General features: G+C 43.6%; 1 protein-coding gene across 4 annotated transcripts in view; it reads left to right on the top strand.

Annotated features, from left to right (window-relative positions):
* Window positions 1-24,785, top strand: part of FHOD3 (formin homology 2 domain containing 3) — a 363,967-nt gene that overhangs the window by 118,998 nt on the left and 220,184 nt on the right. For all 4 annotated transcript variants that reach the window (XM_070728908.1, XM_070728906.1, XM_070728907.1 and 1 more), the window contains exons 4-5: window positions 3,812-3,879; window positions 21,908-22,013. In XM_070728908.1, coding sequence (XP_070585009.1) covers window positions 3,812-3,879; window positions 21,908-22,013 — 174 coding nt within the window. The remainder of the gene's footprint in view (window positions 1-3,811; window positions 3,880-21,907; window positions 22,014-24,785) is intronic.

Genomic DNA, 24,785 nt, shown 5'->3' with positions numbered 1-24,785 from the left:
TGTCAGTGGAACACATTTCGGGAGTAGAGAACATGTGGGCAGACTGGCTCAGCTGCCAGACACTCGATCCGGGAGAATGGCGACTGGACCTCAGAATTTTCCAGGAGGCGGTGAGGAGATTCAGGAATCCGGTGATGGACTTATTCGCAACCAGCCTCAACACCCAGCTCCCTCGCTTCTTCGCTTGCTTCCCTTCCCCGGGTGCGGAAGGGGTGGATGCGCTAACTCTTCAGTGGCCTCAGGGTCTCCTATACGCGTTTCCGCCTCTGTCCATCCTCCCCAGGGTGATACGGAAGATCCTGGAAGAAAGAGCAGAGGTTCTGTTGATAGCCCCCTATTGGCCTCGTCGCACCTGGTTTACGGATCTGATACAACTCTCGATGTCGCCCTGCTGGAGAATCCCAGACCACCGGATCTCTCTCACCCAGGGGTCATTGTCTCACCCGGAGCCACAGTGGTGGCAACTAACCATGTGGCACTTGAGCGGGAACATCTGAAGCGCCAAGATCTGCCAGACACAGTCATTGACACTATACAAGCAGCCCGCAGACCATCTACCAGGCGAGTTTACCAGGCCACTTGGGCGGCTTTCTGCAGTTTTTGTGAACAGCGGGAGGTAGACCCTCAGAGGGCGTCACCGCGCATTGTCTTAACCTTTCTACAGGCAGGCCTAGAGAAGGGCCTCGCCCCCAATACTTTACGTCATCATGTCGCCGCTCTGGCCACCATCATCTCGACAGACAGCTACCGCCCCCTTACCAGACATCCCTGGATCAGAGACTTCCTGAAAGGGGCGGCCAATATCAAACCACCGGTGATACATCGTTTTCCTTCTTGAGACCTCCCCTTAGTGTTGCACGCTCTGACAGGTCCCCCCTTCGAACCTATATGCCAGATCTCGTTAAGATTGCTGACTCTTAAAACTGCCTTCTTGGTTGCGATCACCTCAGCCAGGAGGGTTTCCGAGATAGCTGCTTTGTCAATGCGACCGGACCTTTGTCAGTTTGATCCAAACAGAGTAGTCCTTAGACTAGACCCGGTGTTTATCGCAAAGGTGAACACTTCTTTTCACACAGCACAAGACATCATGCTACCGGACTTCTGTGCCCATGGGACTCACCCATCTGAATTGAGGTGGCACAAGCTGGACGTGAGACGAGCCCTAAAGATCTATATCCGGAGGACTCAGACTTTTAGGACTTCAGAAGCTTTGTTTGTGTCCTTTTCCGCCAGGACCATGGGCACCAAGGTGTCCTCCCAAACTATCAGCCGCTGGTTGAGGGAATGCATTTCAGAAGCATATAGGACTAAGGGATCCCCAATTCCATTGGGGATAACAGGACATTCGACTCGTAGTGCGGCCACGTCATCGGCCTGGAGAACCCAGGCTTCTTTGGAGGACATATGTAGAGTGGCCACGTGGGCAGCTCCGTCAACATTTATCAAGCGTTATCGGATTGACTCATTTGCTTCTGCGGAAGCAGCATTTGGGAGGAGGGTTTTGCAAGGGGTGTGTTCTTTTTCGGAGCCCCTGGTCCAGTCTACTCCCTCCCTGTGATCCTAACTTGGGCATATCCCATCTTGGACTCTCCTTGCAAGTGCATTGGAGAAAGACCGTTGAACTTACCTGAACGGTCTTCTCGATACACTGCAAGGAGAGTCCAAACCCTCCCGACTCTGGGACCAGGGCCACTGTGGGGGTTGAGTTTTCGTTACAGTTTGAGTTGTGGAATTTGAATTGTTTAATAAATTATATTTTGCTTTACTGCTCCTTCGCTTTATTTTAGACTGGAGGGCTAAGGGGGAGGCGGTGCCTGCCTAGTACTTAATATTTAAATTAAACTCTGTCCCTACCAATCAGACTGAAGAATAACCCATCTTGGACTCTCCTTGCAGTGCATCGAGAAGACCGTTCAGGTAAGTTCAACGGTCTTTTTCTGTTGAATGCAATGTTGGTGATTAGGATTCAGAATATAGAGTTAGGTGTATTCAACAAATTGTGCTATGCATACAGTGACCATATATTCTTTATTATGAAAGTTAGTAATTTATTTTGTAAGACAGCTTTTAGAGTTATTTATTTTTCAAAAATTCATTTTCAAAAAAATGGAAATTGAATGATCTTTAAAAATAAATCTTTTTATACTATTTGATTTTAGACAACTTTATTACAACATGCTTTTGAAAAGGGTTTTTTTTGGTTTTGCTCTTTTATTTTCTTTTGCAAATATTTTATCCTTATAAACCTCTTTCAGATTTCTCCTGTTTTTGGATTTATCTCCCCGCCCCCCCAAAAAAAATACATAGGTAGTCCTTGACCTAAGATCACAATGGAGCCCAAAATCTCTGTTGCTAAGCAAGGCACTTCTTAAGTGAGTTTTAGCACATTTTAGGACTTCTTTTCAAAGTTGTTAAGCAAATTATTGTAGTTGTTAAATGGATCACGCTTCTTCCATTGACTTTGCTTGTCAGAAGGCAGCTGGAAAGTTTACAAATGACCCCAGGACTGCACAACAATCATAAATACATGCCAGTTGCCAAGTACTCAAATTTTGATCATGTGACTATGGAAATGCTGAAATGAGGATAAGTGAGAAAACCATTCATAAGTCACTTATAATTTTCAAAAGTCACTAAATGAATGGTTGTAAGTCATGGACTACTGTAGTCTCCATTGCTATACAATTAAAGGGTTTTTCCCCCTCATTAAATATAATTTCCTGGATTGTATCACAACATTTTTTGGAAATATTTTCACTTTGTAAACTGTGTTGGCTTAATGGCAAAAGTATGCTACACTTGGCTACATGAGTGAGTAAATTACAATTCATACAGTCAGCATTTATAAAATTTGATAATTAAACTTTTAAAACTTATTTAATAATGTTGATATAGGAAATTATTTACATTATATGTAAATGATTAATGCATTGGCGTATCCTATTACTACTCCCCAATTACTCTTTTAGATCAAACTGGCTCTGAGTTTGTTTATTATTGCACTTTTTTTACATATACAGTGATACCTTGTCTTACGAACTTAATTGGTTCCAGGATGAGGTTCGTAAAGTGAAAGGTTTGTAAGATGAAACAATGTTTTCCATAGGAATCAATGGAAAAGCGATTAATGTGTGCAAGCTCAAAATTCACCACTTTTGCCAGCTGAAGCACCCGTTTTCACACTGGTGGGAATCTCCTGAGGCTCCCCTCCATGGGAAACCCCACCTCCAGACTTCCATGTTTTTGCAATGCTGCAGGGGAATCTCAGCATCGCAAAAACGGGTGCTTTGCTGGAAGTCCGGAAGTGGGGTTTCCCAGTGAGGGAAGCCTCAGCAAAATCGCAGCATTGTAAATTCCCTTGCTGGGAAACCCCACCACCGGACTTCCGTTGCCAGTGAAGTGCCCATTTTTGCGATGCTGGGATTTTCCTGCTGGGATCCCCCTGCAGCATCGCAAAATCTGGAGGCGGGGTTTCCCATGGAGGGGAGCCCCAGGGGAATCCCACCAGTGTGAAAACGGGCGCTTCGGCTGGCAACAGAAGTCCGGAGGCGGGGCATCCCAGCGGCGGCAGGTTTGTAAGGTAAAAATAGTTCGGAAGAAGAGGCAAAAAAAATCTTAAACCCCGGGTTTGTATCTCGAAAAGATCGTATGACGAGGGGTTCGTAAGATGAGGTATCACTGTACAAGGTATTTCATACTATAAACATTGCCAAAGGAAAGGGGAGAGAGACCATATTTTTTTCTCTATAAGCAACAGGCTCCACGACTGATTATAATAATCAGATAATTTTTAAACATTTTGTCCTTTCAGAGAAATTATACAACTCAAATGGACGGGAGTTAAGGCGGGCCCTCTTCTCCTTGAAACAGATATTTCAAGTAAGTGAACGTTGCCTACAATATATATTTTGTTTCTTCAGAAACTAATGTATTTCATTGTTATTGCTGGGAGAGGCGTTGTTATTATTTTGCCACAACAGGTAATAGAGTAAACCTCTAGGCTTAATATCTTTTTATCTGCTTTATTTTATTATTTATTACTATTACTTCTTAATGTCTTTCTCCACTCACACTTAGCATTATTCACAGAAAATTCTAAAGAAGCTTCAAAGTAATTCCTGAGGAAGCAAGGGCATCTGCAGAAAGGCCAGATGAGTAATCAATATAACAGCCACATCTTGGCAGTTAAAACCTTTCCCATTTTACACAAGTCATGTGCAAGAAAAAGAAAGAACTTTCATCATGTGGTCATAAGTTTTTTGACTCAGCTTCAACAAAGAAAATAAATTCAGTGAAAAAACCCTTCATATACAGTATTCTCAACATAAATATATTTTATTTAGTGGCGGCCCCGACCCTCTGGAACCAGCTCCCCCCTGAGATTAGAACTGCCCCCACCCTTCTTGCCTTTCATAAACTCCTTAAAACCCACCTCTCTCGTCAGGCATGGGGGAACTGATATAACTTCCCCAGGCCTATATTGTTTATGTATGGTATGTTGTGTGCATGTTTTTTTAAATTATGGGTTTTTAGCTTTCTAATTATTAGATTTGTATTCTACTTTGTTTTTTCTATTCCTGTTGTGAGCCACCCCGAGTCTACGGAGAGGGGCAGCATACAAATTTAATAAATAAATAAATAAAGTGGAAAAAGTGTGAAAGGGCTAATGAGATGGAATTTACAAATAATGAAATTTCTTTATTGTGTCATAATTTAAAAAACAGAATCATCACAATATTGAAATAAATGAATAATACGCTTACATAGTGTTTCTGATTTTTATAGGTAATAAGAACAAAAACAAAGTCATAAGAATTACAAAACTATACACTTGAAAATTGGGCCACTGAATCTATGTTTTCATTCAGTACAGGAATATCAACCAAACAGATCCCTGGCCTGTTTGGATATCTCTATGCAGACATATCACCATCTCAAATGAGCCTGATAACTATTGTATCATCTGCAAACTTCAGTACTTTAACAGAGAGATCTCTACAGATGCCATCACTGGTATATAGATAAAAGAGTAGTGGCGTCACATACAGCCCTGAAAATCACATATGCCAGTTGCCCAGGTATTAAGTGTAAGTTTCCTTAGCTTCATATCTGTCAGAAAGCTTATAATCTATCTACAGACACAGCTAGTTGAGTCATTTAGAGCAGAGGTATCAAACTCAAGACCCTTGTGCAGGATCCAGTCCATGAGGCCTCCTGGAAATATCAAAGGAGCAGCCTGTGGTGCTTCTAGTGGCTAAAATGGGCTGCATGTGGGGGGGTCTGCCTCACTTTTACATTCCATGGCCTCCTGCAGCACTCTGCTGGCAGAAAATGAGCTGGAAAAATGGCCGGAAACAGACGGTGTGGCCCATTTTCGGCTGTCAGAGTGCTGTAGGAAGGAGGCCATGGAGGGCAAAAATGAGGCACGGGGTTGCACACTGACCGACACACCCTATATTGGCTGGAAGGGTACTGCTGGAAGCATCTGTCCCACCCACTCCAGCCCATAGAGATCTACAATACTGATCCACCCCTCGAAGAAATCCAGTTTGGCACCACTGGTTTAGTGTAAAGAATTGCTGTTATGATGGTATTGAATGCTGAGCTGAGCTGAAATCTGTATGACCTGCAAATACCATATTTTTTGGAGTATAAGACGCACAAGAATATAAGATACAGCTTAGTTTTGGGGAAGGAAAAACACATTATTTTATCCCCTGGTTAAGGATTTAATTTTTTTTTAATTTCGAGAGAGTAGCAATGAGAGAGCTTGCAAGCCAGTAAAAGCTGGAAACATCGTTAGCACCTGGAAAGAAACAGTCTGAGCAAGTAGGGCAATGGAAAAAACCCTGCAAAAACCTAGGACTTGGAAAACATTCTTCTTTGCAAAAAGTAACACTGAAAGAGCTTGCAAGCGGGTAAGAGCTGGGAACATTGTTAGCACCTGGTTAGGGCTGGAAAGAAACATTCGGAGCAGGTAAAACAATGAAAAAACCCTACAAAGACAGGGTTTGGAATACATGCTTCGCAGAGAGTAACAATGAAAGAAATTGGGTACATTAATAGCACCCGGTTAGGGCTGGAAAGGAATATCTGGAAAAAGTAACACAAAGAAAAAAAAACCCTACAAAGACAGGGTTTGGAATACATTCTTGGCAGAGAGTAACAATGAAAGAGCTTGCAAGCCGGTAAGAGCTGGGAACATTGTTAGCACCTGGATAGGACTAGAAAGAAACTTACTCAGAGCAAGTTAGAGTAATAAAAAAAACCCTGCAAAGCTTGGAAAACATTCTTCATAGAGAGAAATAATGAAAGAGCCTGCAAGATAAGAGCTGGAAAGATCATTAGCAGCTAGTTAGGGCTGGGGTGGGGGAAAGAGCTACATTCAGAGTATAAGATGCACCCTAATTATCAGCCTATTTTAGGGAGGAATAAAGTGTGTCTTATACACCGAAAAATACAGTAAGTCTCCAGGGATTCAAGATATTTCAAAGTGTAGTGCGGTGCCATTTTGACAGTAACAGCTGCCAATCGATTTGCTCAGTAGGCAAATTGAGGTGTCTAACAGTTTTTTCCTGACTTCTTTTTATTCTTATTTGTAATTCTATATGATAATTTTATATTGTTGTAAGCCGCCCCGAGTCCTTCGGGATTGGGTGGCATAGAAGTCAGTCAATCTGTCTGTCTGTCTGTTTGAATAAGTAAGTAAGTAAGTAAATACCAGGACTCCTGATACAAATATTCATGCAGAACCTCATTAATCAACTGTGTGCTGTGCATGCCTTGCAACCCAAACGGCATCACATGAAATTGGTAGCTCCCTAAAGGACAATTAAACATTGTTTTCCTGGTTCAATACCCACCCAGTAGTACACTTCCCTAAGGTCAAGCTTTGTAAAGACGTGACCATACCCCAGGATTGCAAGGAGATTTTTAATGAGAGGTAGAAGGTAGAGATACTCCACACATACTGCATTCAGGCCCTGAAAGTCCACACATAAGTAGAAACCCCCCTTTTTTATCTCAAAAGAAGATAGGTGTAGCCATTCTTGACCTGTGATAAAAACCCATGGCCAAATCTTTATCTATGTAACGTCATAGCTTTTTGAGTTTTTTAGGCTTCATGGAATACATGCGTGGCTTCAGCAATGTCACCCTGGGAATTAGTTCCATGGCACAATTGATAGAACGACGAGGTGGCAGGATCTCACATTCCTCCTCATTAAAGAGCTCTGCCAAATTCCCGCATATACTTGGAAAATCCAATTGGATTTGAGATTCCTTTCCCCTCACCCCCTTTCACCTGTCCCCAGGATGGTGGTTTTGTGCCCATTGCGAAGCACAATTTCTGAGAACCCCCATCCCACCAAACTGATTTATCCACTGGCCATCCTGGCTGTCCTGGGCCTCCATTCCCTTGCATCCGGAACTCCTACAACCCAATATCTAAATCCATGGCTGCCCTAAATCAGTCAAGCAGATAGTGTGGTAAACCTTTATATAGACAAGTCTGTCCAAGCTACCTCTAGGTCTCTCCCTTGCGGAGTGCCTCAGGGGTCGGTCTTCTCCCCCCTGTTATTTAATATCTACATGAAACCACTGGGGGAGATCATACAAGGTCATGGGGTGAGGTATCATCAGTACGTTGATGATTCACAGTTGTACATCTCCATCCCATGTCCAGTCAGTGAAGCGGTGGAAGTGATGTGTCGGTGCCTGGAGGCTGTTCGGTTCTGGATGGGAGTCAAAAGGCTCATATTCAACCCTGACAAGATGAAATGGCTGTGGGTTTTGCCTCCCAAGGACAATTCCATCTGTCCGTCCATTACCCTGGGGGGGGAGTTATTGACCCCCTCAGAGAGGGTCTGCAACTTGGTCATCTTCCTCGATCCACAGCTAACATTAGAGCACCATCTTTCAGCTGTGGCAAGGAATGCGTTTACCCAGGTTCGCCTGGTGCACCAGTTGCGGCCCTATTTGGACAAGGAATCACTGCTCACAGTCACTCATGCCCTCATCACCTTGAGGTTCGACTACTGCAACGCTCTCTACATAGCGCTACCTTTGAAAAGTGTTCAGAAACTTCAGATCGTGCAGAATGTGGCCGCGGGAACTATGATGGGCTTTCCTAAATATGCCCATGTTTCATCAACACTCTGCGGCCTGCACTGGCTGCCGATCAGTTTCCGGTCACAATTTTAAGTTTTGGTTATGACCTATAAAGCCCTACATGGCATTGGACCAGAATACCTTCGGGACCGCCTTCTGCCGCACAAATCCCAGCGACCGATTAGGTCCCACAGGGTTGGCCTTCTCCAGGTCCCGTTGACAAAGCAATGTTGTCTGGCAGGACCCAGGGGAAGAGCCTTCTCTGTGGTGGCCCCGGCCCTCTGGCATCAACTCCGCCCAGAGATTAGGATTGCCCCCACCCACCTATGACGCCAGGCTTGGGGAAATTGACATACCCCTAGCTGTTCCATTTTATGTATGGTTTGTTTGGATTGTATGACTGTTTTATAATGGGTTTTTTATAATTGTTTTTAATATTAGATTTGTACAGTGGTCCCTCGACTTGCGCGTTCTCGATTAGCGCGAAACGCTGCAACGCGGTTTTTCAAAAAATATTATTTAAAAAATAAAATATTAAAATATTATTTTAAAAAAAAAATTTTTTTTTTAAATTTTTTTTTTATTCTGTTCCCTGAATGGAGACCGCCGGCCGCTCAATCGGGCCGGCAGGGAACAGAATGGAGCCTTCCGCAGCGGGGCTGGTAAGGGGGGGAGCCGAGGGGGGAGCCGAGCCCAGCCCCGTGGCATTCGCTTTCCTCCCGCCGGCAGCCGACTGATCGTGGGCTCCTTCGCAACCTCGGAGAGCTTCCTGGTTTTCGTGAGCTTTCATGCCCCGGAAGCTCTCCGAGGTTGCGAAGGAGCCCACAATCAGTCTCGGCTGCGGGTGGGAGGAAGGCGAATCCCCCGTGGGCTCCGTTACATTTTCCGCTGCCAGCCAGGCCATGCTGGCGGCAGCGGAACAATCGCTGGGTGGAAGGCGTGCTCGGCTCTGCCGCTCCAGCCGCTTTCGGCCGAGCCTCCCCGGCCAAGCAGCCAGGGAAGTCGAGCCAGGCGTGGCGGCGGCAGCGCTGCTTCTCCGGTCGCCCGGTCCTCTCCTGCCTCCTGCGCCGATGTTCCCCGCTGCGACGGAAGGCAGTCGCTTGGCTAGGGAGGCTCGGCCGAAAGCGGCTGGAGCGGCAGAGCCGAGCACGCCTTCCACCCAGGGAGTCCTGCCCTTTCATCCCCGCCGACCACAGGGGCGAGGGGTGGGGATGAAGGGGCAGGACTTCCCGGGCGGAAGGCGTGCTCGGCTCTGCCGCTCCAGCCGCTTTCGGCCGAGCCTCCCTAGCCAAGCGACTGCCTTCCGTCGCAGCGGGGAACATCGGCGCAGGAGGCAGGAGGACCGGGCGACCGGAGAAGCAGCGCTGCCGCCGCCACGCCTGGCTCAACTTCCCTGGCTGCTCGGCCGAAAGGGGCTGGAGCGGCAGAGCCGAGCATGCCTTCCGCCCGGGAAGTCCTGCCCCTTCATCCCCACCCCTCGCCCCTGTGGCCGGCGTGTGTGGACTGGCAAGCGGCAAGCGGGAAGACCAAGGGAAGGTTCCTTCAGCCGCCCAACACCTGATCCGCTCCGCAGCGCGGCAGCAGCGAGGAGCCGAAGATGGGGTTTCCCCTTTGCCTTTACCCCATCTTCGGCTCCTCGCTGCTTCCGCGCTGCGGAGCAGATCAGCTGTTGGGCGGCTGAAGGAATCTTCCCTTGGTCTTCCCCACCGCCCACACGCAAACTCCACCATCTGCGCATGTGCGGCCATGAAAAAAATGGCGCACATGCGCAGATGGTGGTTTTACTTCCGCATCCAATATAACGCGGAAATCGGTTAGCGCGGGAGGTCTTGGAACGTAACCCCCGCGCTAACCGAGAGATCACTGTATTTCTGTATTATTTGTTGTGAGCCGCTCTGAGTCTTCAGAGAGGGGTGGCATACAAGTCTAATAAATTATTATTATTATTATTATTATTATTATTATTATTATTATTATTATTATTATTTGCACAGAATCTGGGCAGCTAGATTTGCAGCATGCTGCTTGCAAGCCTGGAGTTTTATATAAGCCCAATCAAAATGAATGAAGATAACTCTTGCTGAGCATAAAAGGCTTGACCATTGATAAATAGTGTTTTTAAGGCTACATAGTAAAATTTCTCTAGTATTGTGACATCTTTGCACCATCAATTATCAACATAGAAGCAGATTCCCTCTCACCTGTTTTCCCAGATGTCTCTATAACCCAATCCATCCTTTGAAACTGAAACCCAGTGCTCTGTATTATACTGTCTTCACTGAGTCAGGTTTCTGTAAAGCAAAGAGAACTGCTGAGTCAGAAAAGGATGGTTCAAATTTAGAAGAGCAGCTCATGTATTTCATCCCTATTTATAGGGAATGTATATTTGTTTGGTGAAGCAATGGGAGTGCAGTCCTAGTCCTCTTCCTTTTCAATGTTGCCAGAATGCTCCGTGCCTTCCTCTTCTACACTTCCTTTGTTTTCTCCAGTATTTTTTTCCTCTAGCTGTTGAAGAGAGCCTTTGCTCTGTCAAATAGAATATATACACAACTTCCCTCTGTGTTTGAAGGAACACGTGAGAAACTAAAGAAGGAATTATTCCTAGAAAGTTTTCTGAATTTTTGAAGATCATCTTTGGAAAACATAATCCATTCTGAGTCACAGAAAATAAAAATTAAAAAAGTAAAAAACACTAAAGAGCATTTCAGCAAGGCAGCCACTAATGTCAGCAATCACGTTCATTTTATTAGGAAGGACACAGGTAGGAAAAAGAAACATGTGGATGTTGGGTTTGCTGAAAATAATGCGATTTTGAAAATAAATGTAAAGGGAATCTTACAAGGGTTTGAACACAAAGTAATATAAAATTATCGGACTCTGAAAGCATTTTTCTCCTAGACATCTATGCATGATTACCTACCAAGCCTACCAAGACTGCTTACCAGCTAGAAGTTAAGGTCCGGTGACCTTGTGGGCACCCAAAACAGAGATGGCAAGACACCATCAACAGAGATATGCAAGCTACAGGCCTGCGCCCTGGAGACGCAGCTGACAGTGCAAGATGGTGTTCAGTGATCTGATAAACAGAGCTTACACTTGTGGGAATACGCTAGGAGGAAGAAAAAGAATATCGGTTCACGATTAGTTCTCTTCTCAGTTTCAATATTGTAATTCTCATTCTATAACCTGTAAAGGGTTTTTTTACATTAGCCTGCAATGCTCCTGGGAAAGTTGACAAGCAAATAGCTCCAGCAAATTACTTCCTTAACAACATGTCTATGGAGGTTCTCAGCCATCCAGGTCATGGTTGTCCCAAAGATGCTTTTTCAAGAGACAACTGGACTTTCTTATTTTTCTCTGAAAAGATTTTGCTTCTCATCCAAGAAGCTTCTTCAGCTTCATCAGAACACTGTAAGATCTCTCCTACATTAATTATGTTATCTACAAGGATGCAATGAGATAGCTCTCGAAACATATTAGCAAAATCAAGAAAATATATCTATCCATCTATCAGCCAAACTAGGGTATAAGTAAAAGAGACAAAATTACTCAAATACAAATAACTATTCAGAAAAATATTTTTGCTCCTTCTTGCTTTATATTTCTCTCTCCAGATATAGGACATTAATTCCTTGTTTGGGGAGTAAAACATTATTATTATTATTATTATTATTATTATTATTATTATTATTATTATTATTAATTACATTTGTATGCCGTCCCTCTCCGAAGACAGGATGGGCAAAGGAAAAATAAAATAGTATACCCATGAAGCTGGCAGGAGAGTTATAAGCATCTTATCAATTAATAATTGCAGTCCATGTAAAAAAAAAAGCATTCAGTTTTCCTGAAATAGCTTAAAACTTTTGATATATATCAATTTAGTTGTTTCTTACTTAATTGTGCTTGCAAAATTTCTGTGTTGCAGAACTTCTACTTTTGAGTTCTGTAATGAAATGTCCTAGGACAGTAATGGCGAATCTATGGTGCCACAGGTGGAATGCAGAGCCATATCTGCTGGCACGTGAGCCATTGCCATAGCCCTAGCTCAGCTCCAACATGCATGTGTGTGCCAGCCAGCTGATTTTTAGCTCACACAGCGGCTCTGGGAGAGTGTTTTTAGCTTCCAGAGAGCCTCTGGTGGGGGATGAAGGAGGGCACTGGCTCCCCTGGCTCCAGGGAAGCCTTTGAAGCCTGGGGAGAGTGAAACATGAGCTTACTGGGCCCACCAAAAGTCGGGAAACAGGCCATTTCCAACCACCAGAGGGCCTCCATTGGGGGTGGGGGGCATTTTCTCCCTCTCCAGGCAATGAATTATGGGTATGGGCCCTTGCCCATGCGCGATAGCGCGCACGCATGCTCTTTTGGCACCCGACAGAAAAAAGGTTCGCCATCAATGTCCAGGAGATTAAAATGTTCTGCTATTTCTTTGTTCTTATATGTATCCATTAATCATTTTGTGAAGTCTGACCTGTTCATCCTATGTAGAATCCAGAGACATCTAGGCTTGCAGGCTTGCCTGTTTTCATCTTTTTAATAGTATCTGGTATTTCAAAAGTAATTATAGGATCATTCATAAGTTGTTTTTGCACCTATGAAAGCTTTGTTAGTTGTTATTTTAAAAGATACTCATATATATATTTTCTGTAAATTCATGTCCCTTTTTTAGTAGAAATTATAGAATGCATTTTTCTCCGTACTGAAAGAGCAGGTCCAGCAGTCACGTGGGTTGCTCGCTGTCCGACCGAGCCTTGTTTTTAAAAAGATTGCTGGATCCGCCCTTTCCCCAGAATTCGCTTGGTCCTCCTACCAGCAGAACGTATAGTGGCACAGCTTCTCTCAAAAACACCTTCCCTCTTCATTCTCTCTCTCTCTGCAAATTCAACAGAGAAGTAAAATCGTTTACCATTATTTTTCTTCTTCGAAGCTTAGACTTCGCGCCGGCTCTACTGGGCTCGGCACCAAAAGTTTCGCAATTGCCCTGCTTATGCCACTGCCAGATTGCATTTACTTGTAAATCTACTCGGCTGGGAGGTTTTTATTTGTAGCCCTTTTTCCTCCGGCCCTGTGGGACACATAACAAGCTGTCTTGTTCATCTCCTGGACTTTAGTCTTTCCTCCATTCAAACTATTGGAGCGTTTTCTTTGGCGCGAAGGCCCACAGCGGCCAGTAATTTTGGCAGCTTGCCCATGTTCCAGCCGCTTGGCGCCATAAAGTCCACCACGTGGCCCGGAGTAGGCTGTGTGACTCTCAGACTATTACTCCTTGACTAGGCCTCTAAACCAGCGTGCCTTGCTTTGTTCTTAATTAGTGAGGCCTGGCCCATCTGTACTCATCGGCACGAACTTTGGATTTGTCCAGATTGTCTTTGAGCTGCAGACCCTCCTGGGCCTAAGAGCTTGAGCCCCCTTCCTCTTGGGAATTTTTGCCTATTCATAGTAGCTTCTCCCCCTTTGGGTCAGGCCTGGTTTGCTTCCAGCTGTGCCGTTCCTGTAAGGACCCCTGGGTTATTTCCATGGTTGAATGGGGGCTCTAATTGGAGTTTATCTGCATTCCCCCCAAACATTTCATCTTTTGCCCATCTCCTAGATCCCATTCCTCCCATCCTAGACCCAGGGGTGGATGGGGATTTCACGGAAGTTTGATTTACTTGGAGTTATATTGTATTTTTTAAGTGTTCCCCTTATTTTTTGAGCAATATATATAGCAATATAAACCCGAATATGCCAAGACTTTCATACATGCACACATACGTACGTAGGTACATACATACATACATACATACATACATACATACATACATACATACATAGAGAGAAATGTATGTATGTATGTATGTATGTATGTATGTATGTATGTATGTATATAAAGAATTGCCCTAAAATGTGAGTTCATGGTGTATTTATAAATGAAGAGGCAGCAGCCATTGCGATCTCCAGAACGTTTAAAATTTATTAAAAACTACTAAAATTAACTAATCTTTTATTAATCCTCTACTAATGTCGCCAGAGGGTGTAGAACAATGCAGACCCAATACACGATCATGGGCAAAAAAAGATGTTAGAGGAGATAGTTTGGGTACCTAAGGAAGGGAGGAATAACAACAAGGGGGAGAAATTAGTGATTAGTACCCCCAAAGTAATGCCTCATAACCCTACAGGAGAGAAGGAAGGGGTGGACCTGTGATGCGGGCAATGAGCAAATTGAGCAAAATCAACCATCTTCAATGGGGATTTTAACACTCTGATGACATTAGTAGAGGACTAACCAAAGCTTACTTCATTTTCTCATATAAATCTCTTTATATATACACACACACACACACACACACACACACATATTCATAGCCGACAAACTATATCCTGTATGTATCACATGTTTTTGCTGAATTTGAAAATTAAGGGAGACTAGGATAGATCTATTTCGATCTTGTTCTGGCCTCATCAGCTAGCCATACCCTCACTGGGGTTTGAACTTGCAGCCTTGTAAGGTAGAGAATTAACCTGTAGGGTACAGTATCTAATCCCTTCATCTTTGTACCAGGGAAGGGTTATATGGGGTTTTTTGTGTCGAATCACTCTGGTATATTGCAGGAGCATCACAGCTTCCTTTTTGCCTCTGAGCCCAACCCAGGGCCAGGGTATGGCTAGCTGATATAGTCAGTGCATATAGTCAGAAGGCTCACTATACGCACTTTTGTTGGCAGGGTGATGTCTCTGCTTTTTAGTATGCTATATAGATTTTCCATAGCTTTCTTCCTCAGGAGCCAACGTCTTTTATTTTCTTGGCTGCAGTCCCCATCTGCGGTGATCTTGGAGCCCATGAAAATAAAATCTGTCACTACCTCCATTTTTTTCCCCATCTATTTGCCAGTAATTGGGAGGGCCAGATGCCACTATCTTAGTTTTCTTAATGTTGAGTTTCAAGCCAACTTTTGCACTCTCCTTCTTCATCCACATCAAGAAGCTATTTGGTTCTTCACTTTCTGCCATTAGAGTGGTATCATCTACATATCTGAGTTGTTGATATTTCTTCTGGCAATTTTAATTCCAATTTTTTATTCATCTAGTCTGCCTTTCCCATGATATGCTCTGAGTCCTATGGGAGGATTGAGTGGCATAGAAGTTGAATTAAACAATAAAAAAAACAAATAAAAGTTAAATAGGCAGGACAACTATATACAGTCTTGCTGGACTCCTTTCCCAATTTTGAACCAATCAGCGGTTCCATGTCCAGTTCTCCAGGTCTTAATCTACATATAGATTTCTCAAGAGACAAATAAGATGACCTACTACTCCCATCTATTTAAGAACTTGCAACAGTTTGTTATGATCACACAATCAAAGGTGTTAGTAGTCAATGAAGCAGAAATAGATATTTTTCTGGAACTCCCTAGCTTTCTCCATGATCCAGCATATGTTGGCAATTTGATCTCTAGTTCTTCAAAATTTTGCCTGTACCTTTGGTAGTTCTTGATCCACATACTTATTTATTTATTTATTTATTTATTTTATTTGTCAAATGAGTATTAACATTATACTTTATACTTTATTAACATAATAAAGTATAAACAACTGATAAGGATAATAGGACAGAAGGACAGGGACGGTAGGCCCAAAAGTGCGCTTATCCACGCCCCTTACAGGCTTCTTAGGAAAGGGGAGAGGTCAACAGTAAATACCGTATTTTTCAGAGTATAAGATGCACCGGAATATAAAACACACCTTAGTTTTGGGGGAGGAAAACAGGGGAAAGAATCTGCTTACCAGGTATTCATCCAGCTAGTGTCCTTAGTCTGGTCAGCTTCAGCACATTATTTTATCCCCTGGTCAAGGGTTTTAAAAAATTATTCTGAGATAATTACAATGAAAGAGCTTGCAAGCCAGTAAGAGCTGGGAACATCATTAGCACCTGAAAAGAAACAGTCTGAGCAAGTAGAGCAATGGAAAAAAACCCTGCAAAAACTTAGGGCTTGGAATACATATTTGGCAGAAAGTAACAATGAAAGAGCTTGCAAATCGGTAAGAGCTGGGAACATTGTTAGCACCTGGTTAGGGCTGGAAAGAAACTCACTCAGAGCAAGTTAGAGTAATAAAACAAACCCTGCAAACACTTAGGGCTTGGAAAACATTCTTCACAGAAAGTAACAGTGAAAGAGCTTGGGTACATTAATAGCACCTGGTTAGGTCTGGAAAGAAATATCTGGAGCAAGTAAAGCAATGGGGGAAAAACCCCTACAAAGACAGGGTTTGGGATAAAGTAAGAGAGTAAAATTGAAAGAACTTGCAAGCAGGTAAAAACCGGGAACATTGTTAACCTCTGGTTAGGGCTGGAAAGAAACATTTGGAGCAAATAAAGAATGAAAAAAAATCAATTTGGATTTGGAATACATTCTTGGCAGAGAGTAACAATGAAAGCGCTTGCAAGCCGGTAAGAGCTGGGAACATTGTTAGCACCTGGTTAGGGCTGGGAAGAAACTTACTGAGAGCAAGTTAGAGTAATGAAACAAACCCTGCAAAGACTTAGGGCTTGGAAAACATTCTTTGCAGACAGAAACAAAGAAAAAATATGCAAGGTAAGAGCTGGGAAGATCGTTAGCAGCTTGTTAGGGCTGGAAAAAAACAAGCTACATTCAGAGTATAAGACGCACCCTAATTATCAGCCTCTTATAGGGAGGAAAAAGGTGCCTCTTATACACCGAAAAATATGGTAATTTAAGGTTGAAGATTTTGGGGTTAGGGGAAGAAACAACAAAGTCAGGTAGTGAGTGCCAGGCATTGATCACTCTGTCATATTTTTGGCAGTCAAGTTTGGAGCGATTTACATTTAGTTTGTATCTATTACATGCTCCTGTTTTGTTGTTGTTGAAGGTGAAGTAGCCAATAACAGGAAGGACGTTATGGTGTATGATCCTATGAACAACAGTTAAATCAGTTTGAAGGTGACCTAGTTGTAAATTGTCTAGCCATAATATTTAAAGTCTGGTGGAGTAAGGTAGTTTGTTTCGAGAGGAGAAGTAAAGGACTCTTCTTGTGAAGTATTTCTGGACTCTCCCAAATGTGTCAATGTCAGTTATACAATGTGGGTTATACTACTTGATACTTATATACTTATTATACTTATTGTATACTTATTGTACTCCAGTATACTACTGGAGCCTAGCTTGTAGGATTTTAAGCATAACTTTACTAGCATGTGAAATGAGTGCAATTGGGTAAAAGTTTGAACATTTTTTATTTTAACATTCTTTATTAAAATTATTTTTAATATATATTTAATTGTCATAATGGATAAGCAGGAACATCAATTGATGCAGAGAGATGGTGGTTTAGTTTCTATCATATTCTAGGAAGAATAAACATATGGAGGAGAGCAGAGTAAGTAAAAATCTATGCATATGGGGACAAGGAGATAAAGCTTTTTCATTTTGTCTAAAGCAGAGGGGCCTGGGTCATGGACGGGTATCAGTCCATGACCTGCTAGGAACCAGGCCACACATTGGAGGTGAATGTCATGCGAGCAAGTGAGCAAAACTTCATCTATATTTGCAGCTGCTCCCCAGCACTAGAATTACCCTCTCAGCTCGCCTCACATCATCAGACCTGATCTACTTGTAGGAGCGTGAACCCTACTGTAAATTCTGCATGTGATATTTCATGCTCCTCCTTCCTTCCTTCCTGGTCGGTCGAAAAATTGTCTTCATGAAATCAATCATGCCAAAAAGGTTGGGAACCACTGGTCTAAAGCATTTGTAGTTAGGGAAATGGAGAATGAAAGGAACAAAATTGATATCATTTGGATCATGATACATCTTCTAAAACATTCTTGGGGGCCAACAATCTTTTTCATCTTAGTTTATGGGTGAATGGTTTTTTGAAGAGTGGTTACATCAACACAGAACAGTTTTTTATCCAAAAATTAGTCTTCATTCTCCAATGCACTGATGTGGAGAGTCCAACATGGGTGATACTTCAGCCTGATTGGTTGGGGACTGGATTAAATTAGAATAATAATTAGCTCCGCCCTACAGTCCCTCCAAGTCAAAGAGGGCTAGCAGGGGGATGCAGATTGATTCTCAATTTGAAACAACTCAATCTCTACATCAGATATTTGATATTCAAGATGCACTCCCTACGTGTATTCCTTTCATCCATAAGACGGGGCGACTGGTTGACTTCCATCGACCTGAAGGAGGCGTACCTCCACGTACCGGTGCATCCAACCATCGGAAGTACCTCAGGTTTTGCATCGAGAACCAACACTACCACACTATGCCCTTCGGCTTGTCTTCCGCCCCAAGGACTTTTACAAAACTTTTGGACATACTGACAGCATCTCTGAAGTCTCGTTCAATCCACCTTATGGTGTTTTTGGACGACATCGTGATTCTCTCAAAGAATCCCAAGCGGGAGCGAGAGGATCTATATTTTACCATTCAAGTCTTGCAGAGTCATGGCTTTACAAGAGTCATCTAACTCAGACCACGCATCTTCCTCATTTGGGTACGATAATAGACACTTGTGCAGGGGAGGTGTACCTGTCAGACGACCACAAACAGAAGATCTGTGGCATGGTAAATCTTCGTCAGCGGAAACGGGTGTCATTAGCCTTCCTTTCTCAGGTGTTAGGGACATTCGTTTCTTGCATCGACATCGTGTTTTTGGCTCGCCTGCATGCCAGACCATTCCAGTGGTTCCTCCTGCCCTTCCAGTGGAATCAGACCAGCCACTCCTCACATTTAGTTATCGTGACCAGGAAGGTCAAGCGTTCCCTTCCCTGATGGCAATCAGCGGCACTTTTTCGGGGTTCCCCCTTCCTGAAACAGGAGGAAGTAGTCATCACCACAGACGTGAGCCTTACGGGTTGGGGGGCCCACTCCAAAACACAGGTGGCCCAAGGCTAATGGACACACAAGGATCTGGCAGAGATAAACATCAATCTCCTGGAGTTGAGGGCTGTGTTCTTGTCCTTACAAACCTTCGGACGCAGAGCCAGGGCAAGCACGTATTGATACTCACGGGCAATGTGGCCACTCGATATGACATAAACCATCAAGGTGGGACGAGATCAGGCAGGCTGATGCAGGAGGCAGAAGTCCTGATGACCTGGGCAGAGAGGAACCTACACTCACTGTGAGCCGAACACACTTCAAGGGTGGACAATGTGCAAGGCGACTGGCTGAGCAGGTCTACTCTTCACCCGGCGGAATGGCGCCTAGGTACGGACGTCTTTCAGGACATTGCCAACAGATATGGTATGCCGCTCGTGGATTTGTTCGCCACACCACAAAATACACAGTTTCCTCGCTTTTTCTCTCGGTTCCTGTCACCTGGAGCCGAGAGGATCAATGCCCTGAGTGTCCCATGGCCAATAGGCCTTCTTTACGCCTTCCTGCCAGGGTGCCTTATTCCCAAGGTAATTGCCAAACTAATATTAGAACGAGCCGAGGTCATCTTCATTGCTCCATATTGGGATCGTCGGCCATGATTCACGAACCTTATGAATTTAACGCTCTCTCCACCATGGCGTCTTCCGAGTCATTGAGTCTCCCTCAGCTAGGAATCAATTTTCCATCCAGATCCTCAATGATGGAAACATTCTCTCACTGAGAGCAGAACACATTTCGGGAGTAAACAATGGGCAGGCCGACTGGCTGAGCAGGTCTACTCTCCACCCAGCAGAATGGCGCCTGACCTATGCGTATTCTATCCAAATAGGGTAGTCTTGTGCCTGGACCCAACCTTTTTGCTGAAGGTTGCTATTCCATAGAGCTAATGAACTCATTCTACTAGACTTTTGAGCCCATGGTGCGCACCCATTGGAACTGCACTGGCATAAGCTGGACGTGCATCGCGCTTTAAAGATCTACATTCAGCGAACCTCTCCACACCATAGAACGGAAGCCCTATTTGTGTCCTTCACACCGTCTTCTATGGGTGCTAAAGTGTCTTCTACGACTGTTGTGATTAGCTCTGACCCAGCTCCTGCCCCAAGGACTGTGGATGTGGGGGAGACATCCATATACCGCAGGCCTGTTTTGCTCCCAGTGGAATCTGCTGATGAAGGCTCCTCTGACCAAGAAGACATGAGTGATAGGGAGGAGGAGAGTGTGGCAGACAGCTCAGAAGGAAATCAATTATCTCTCTCCTCCTTGGATTCAGAACAAGAGTTAATGATACAGTCATGCATGCGGAGAGCGATGCATAGGCAGCAACTGAGAGATTATTATCAAAGAAAATGAGGCCACCTGTGGTTGGGTGGGGCTGTGGTAATTACTGAGGCTGCTATAAAGAGCAGCATGTGGGTTTGGCCATTGTGGAGGATTATCTGATCATGCCTGCCTTGCTGATTTCGACCTTTGTGTGTTGCTTTTTCCCCGCTTTGAAACTAAAGCAGAACAAAGGGTGTTTCACTTTGTGAAAGAAGAATGACTGTGAATTGCATCACAGCTGCAAGCTAAGTATCTCAGAACTGATAAGGGACTTGTACAAATTACCAGTTTGTTTGGAGACGAGTGCTCTTTGCTATACAAAAAGAGTGCTTAGTTTAAGTGAATTTACGTTATAAAGAACATTCTTTTGAATTTTCAAACGTGTGCGTGTCTGAAATTTGTACCTGTGAATTTTCGGGAGGATTCTACCAGAGAGCCCGACAGAACAATGACGATTAACCGTTGGGTAAAATCCTGTATCGTGACTGCTTACGAATCACAGTCCTTGCCGGTTCCTGGGAACATTACTGCCCACTATACGAGGAGTGCTGCAAAATTGGCGGCATGGATCGTACAGGCTCCTCTAGAGGACATTTGTTGAGCGGCCACTTGGACCACTCCAAATATTTTTATTAAACATTATAAACTGGGCAAAGAGTGCTGCAGCGGGTGTGTGAAACACATACGTCCCTGGTCCAGCCTTCTCCCGCCCTGTCATCTTAATCTTGGGTATACCCCATGTTGGACTCTCTGCAGCAGTGCATTGGAGAAGGACCATTGAACTTACCTGAACCGTCTTCTCGATGCACTGTGAGGAGAGTCCAAACCCAACCCGGCCAGTTGGTCCAGGGGCTCAGTTGTTTGTTTATCGTTGAGTTAATAAAGTGTTTGTTTGCACTACTCCTTCGTTTTTATTGACTGAGCTATTGGGGTAGCTATATGGTGAAGCTAATTATTATTCTAATTTAACTCAGTCCCTAACCAATCAGGTTGAAGTATCACCCATGTTGGACTCTCCTCGCAGTGCATCAAGAAGACTATTCAGGTAAGTTCAGCGGTCCTTTAGTAACCTTAATTGGTACTAACAACTCAGTCATTAAATTAATCAGTCTCTTAAAAGAATCACAACTGTGCTTATGATCCTTCTTCTACTTTGCTTTATGGACTTTAAAAAGTTACAGATGCAACGATTGGTTGTAAAATTGCTTTTTCATCACTGCCTTGGCAGAAAAAGTTGCTAAAAGAGGGCAATCTGTATGTGCTTAGTAAAACAAGAAAAAGAAGCAAGCAAAGAGTATGCTGGCTTGATACCATCAAAGCTGATACGAACGACTGAAAGAAACTGTGTTTGATAGGATAGCGTGAAGAGCATTTGCCTATAAAGTTGCCAAGTCAGATATGACTGAATGTTGAAAACCACTGCCACTTTATTTTCAATATGTTACAATATGTTTTTTTTATATTGTTTGTAAGCTGCCCTTACATAGAAGGGCGGCTTACATAGGCAGCCTAGATGTCGAATAAATAAATAAATAATAAATAAAATGTATCATTTGTCTTTTTTCCCTTTGTCCTCTCCCTTACAGGATGACAAGGATTTGGTTCATGAATTTGTTATAGCAGAAGGCCTGGCTTGTTTAATAAAAGTGGGAGCTGAGGCAGACCAGAACTACCAGAATTACATCTTGAGAGGTACAGAAATTAATCAAACTAGATTAACACATAATCATGTGTTTCACATAACAACTTATAGTTTATTGCTCTCTATTTGCTTAGTTCATTGTAAACTATAATTTCAATATGCCATTTCTACTATTTTAGAATAATATTGATTGATTGATTGGATTTATATGCCGCCCCCCCCTCCGAGGACTCAGGACCACTTACAACATATTAAAGAAAACAATTCAAATACAGTGGTACCTCGGTACTCGAACGCTTTGGTTCTCGTACATTTCGGATACCAAACAAAATTTTCGGCAAAAATTTGCTTCGGTATCTGAACAAAAATTCGGATACCGAACAGCCACAGAAAATTTTGTTTATTATCCAAAATGAGGGGACAGGGTGAGAAGGAATGGGAGTCAGAATCCTACACGCCCATCCTAGCCGCCCACTAAACACCCTCCCAGTCGTGCTCCAAGCTGTAGGAAGGGGGGGGGGCTGCAATACCGGCAGTTTCAGGGGGCCTCCTTTCCTCAGTGGTTCGTCTTGTTCCCTTTAAACAGCTACACCAACTTTCTCCTTCCCAATGGCGGCAGAGGCTTTCCTTCGAGCAGCAGCAGCGTCGGGATCGTCAGCGGCTTCCCTTTCTCATGTCACATTCCCGGCGCTGCTGCTGTTTGAAGGAAAGCCGCCGCCGCCGCCGCCGAGAAGGAGAAAGTTGGTGTAGCTGCTTAAAGGGAAGACGAACCACTGAGGAAAGGAGGGCCCTGAAGCTGCTGGTATTGCAGCTGCCCCCACCCTTCCTACAGCTTGGAGCAGAAAGGTGTAGGAAGGGTGGGGGCAGCTGCAATACTGGCAGTTTCGGGGGGGCTCCTTTCCTCAGCGGCTTCCCTTTCTCATGTCACGTTCCCGGCGCTGCTGCTGCTCTAAGGAAAGCCGCCGCCGTCACCGCCGCCGGGAAGGAGAAAGTTGGTGTAACTGCTTAAAGGGAAGAAGACGAACCACTGAGGAAAGGAGCCCCCCCCCCGAAACTGCCGGTATTGCAGCTGCCCCCACCCTTACTACAGCTTGGAGTGCTTAGACCTCAGATCTTTATCCCATAGGAAATAAAGGAAATAGGGGCTGGAAACCAATTAAACCCATTTCCATTATTTCCTATGGGATAAATTAATTCGGTACTCGACCAAATTGGTTCTCGACCACACTTCTGGAACGAATTGTGGTCAAGAACCGAGGTACCACTGTATTCTAAATCCAATTAACTTAGACTAGCTAGTCTAAAAAAACCCATAACATTAAAAGTCAATCATTCCCATTCAAACAACAAACATATATTACATTCATCAGCCAGGAGTTTAGAGTCTAATAGCTCCAAGCCTGGTGGCATAGATGAGTCTTCAGACTCTTATGAAAGGTGAGGAGTGTGGGGACAGTGTGAATTTCTGGGGGGAGCTGATTCCAAAGGGCTGGAGCCCCCATAGAGAAAGCTCTTCCCCTAGGTCCCGCCAAGCGACATTGTCTAGTTGACAGGGCCTGGAGAAGGCTGACTCTGTATGACCTAATCTAACTGATTGCTGAGACTCATGCAGCAGGAGGCTTATCCTTATTCCTTATATTTTTCTCTTGTCTTTTCCCGACAATCTATTCTGATAATTTCCAATTTTTTCCTACATTTTAAAATTCTATTCTTCAAAAGAAATTCATCTCTGATTTCTCGGAATGGCTTTCATCCCTTTAATTTTCCTCATATTTTTCTGTTCTTTAGAAAAATGCTTTATCTATATAATTTTTTTCACTGTGCCCAGTATACATACATTTGTGTGTGTACATACAGAAACCAACTGCCTGAACTGGTTTCTATAGTTTTCCTGGCAAGATTTTTGAAAGTGCTTTGCCTTTGCCTATTTCAAAGAAGCTCGAAGCAAACATGACTGGTCTAAAGTCACCCAGCTGGCCTTGTGTGATTTTACTTATCCTTACGGCCATTTCTAAGCTATTTAAATCCTTGTCCCTTTGAGTTTTCTCCAACAAGCTTGGAATTCTCAGAATTTCGCCTTCAATTCTGCCAGCAACAAATTGACTTCCAATCTACCTCCACTGCATGCCTGATTTAGCTGTACAGATAGTCCTCAACGTAAGACCACAATTGAGCCCAAAATTTCGGTTGCTGAGTGAAACATTTATTTTATGAGTATTGCCCTGTTTTACAACCTTTTTTGACACAGCTGTTAAGTGAATAGCTGCAAGCTGTTAACTTAGTAACAGAATCGGTTAAAATCAGTTCACTTAACAGTTAAGTGAATCTGGCTCCCCACTGACTGCTTGTCAGGAGATTGCAAAAGGAGATCTTAAATGAACTCAGGACATAACAACAGTCATGAATATGAACCAGTTGCCAAACATCTGATTTTGATTATATTATCATGAGGATACAGGAAAGTTGTAACTGTGAAAAATGGTAATAAGTCACTTTTTTCAGTGCCATTGTTTTTATTTTTCCTATAATCTAAATTTCTTTTATAGCTTGACCTTTACAACAAAGTATAGATAATTTTTCTCACTTCAAAAGAAGTAGACGTTCTGTAATTAAAGGAGGGCAGGAAATATTCATATAATTCTCACAATACAGAATAAAGAGAAATGAAAGAAAATTCTTGTCTCTTTAGAAAGAAAAAAGACTATTTACTTTGTGTGTGTGTATGTGTGTCTGTGTGGTTTTGGTTAAGAATGGGTTGACTACTTGGCTTGGAAGAGTGAGAGACTTGGGGATGAAGACCAATGCTCCCCCCTGCAGAGTTT

Source organism: Erythrolamprus reginae, chromosome Z (genome assembly GCF_031021105.1).
Source record: "Erythrolamprus reginae isolate rEryReg1 chromosome Z, rEryReg1.hap1, whole genome shotgun sequence".
NCBI lineage: Eukaryota > Metazoa > Chordata > Lepidosauria > Squamata > Dipsadidae > Erythrolamprus > Erythrolamprus reginae.
The sequence above is the reverse complement of the archived record's forward strand: the minus strand, read 5'-3'. Positions and strand labels throughout refer to the sequence as shown.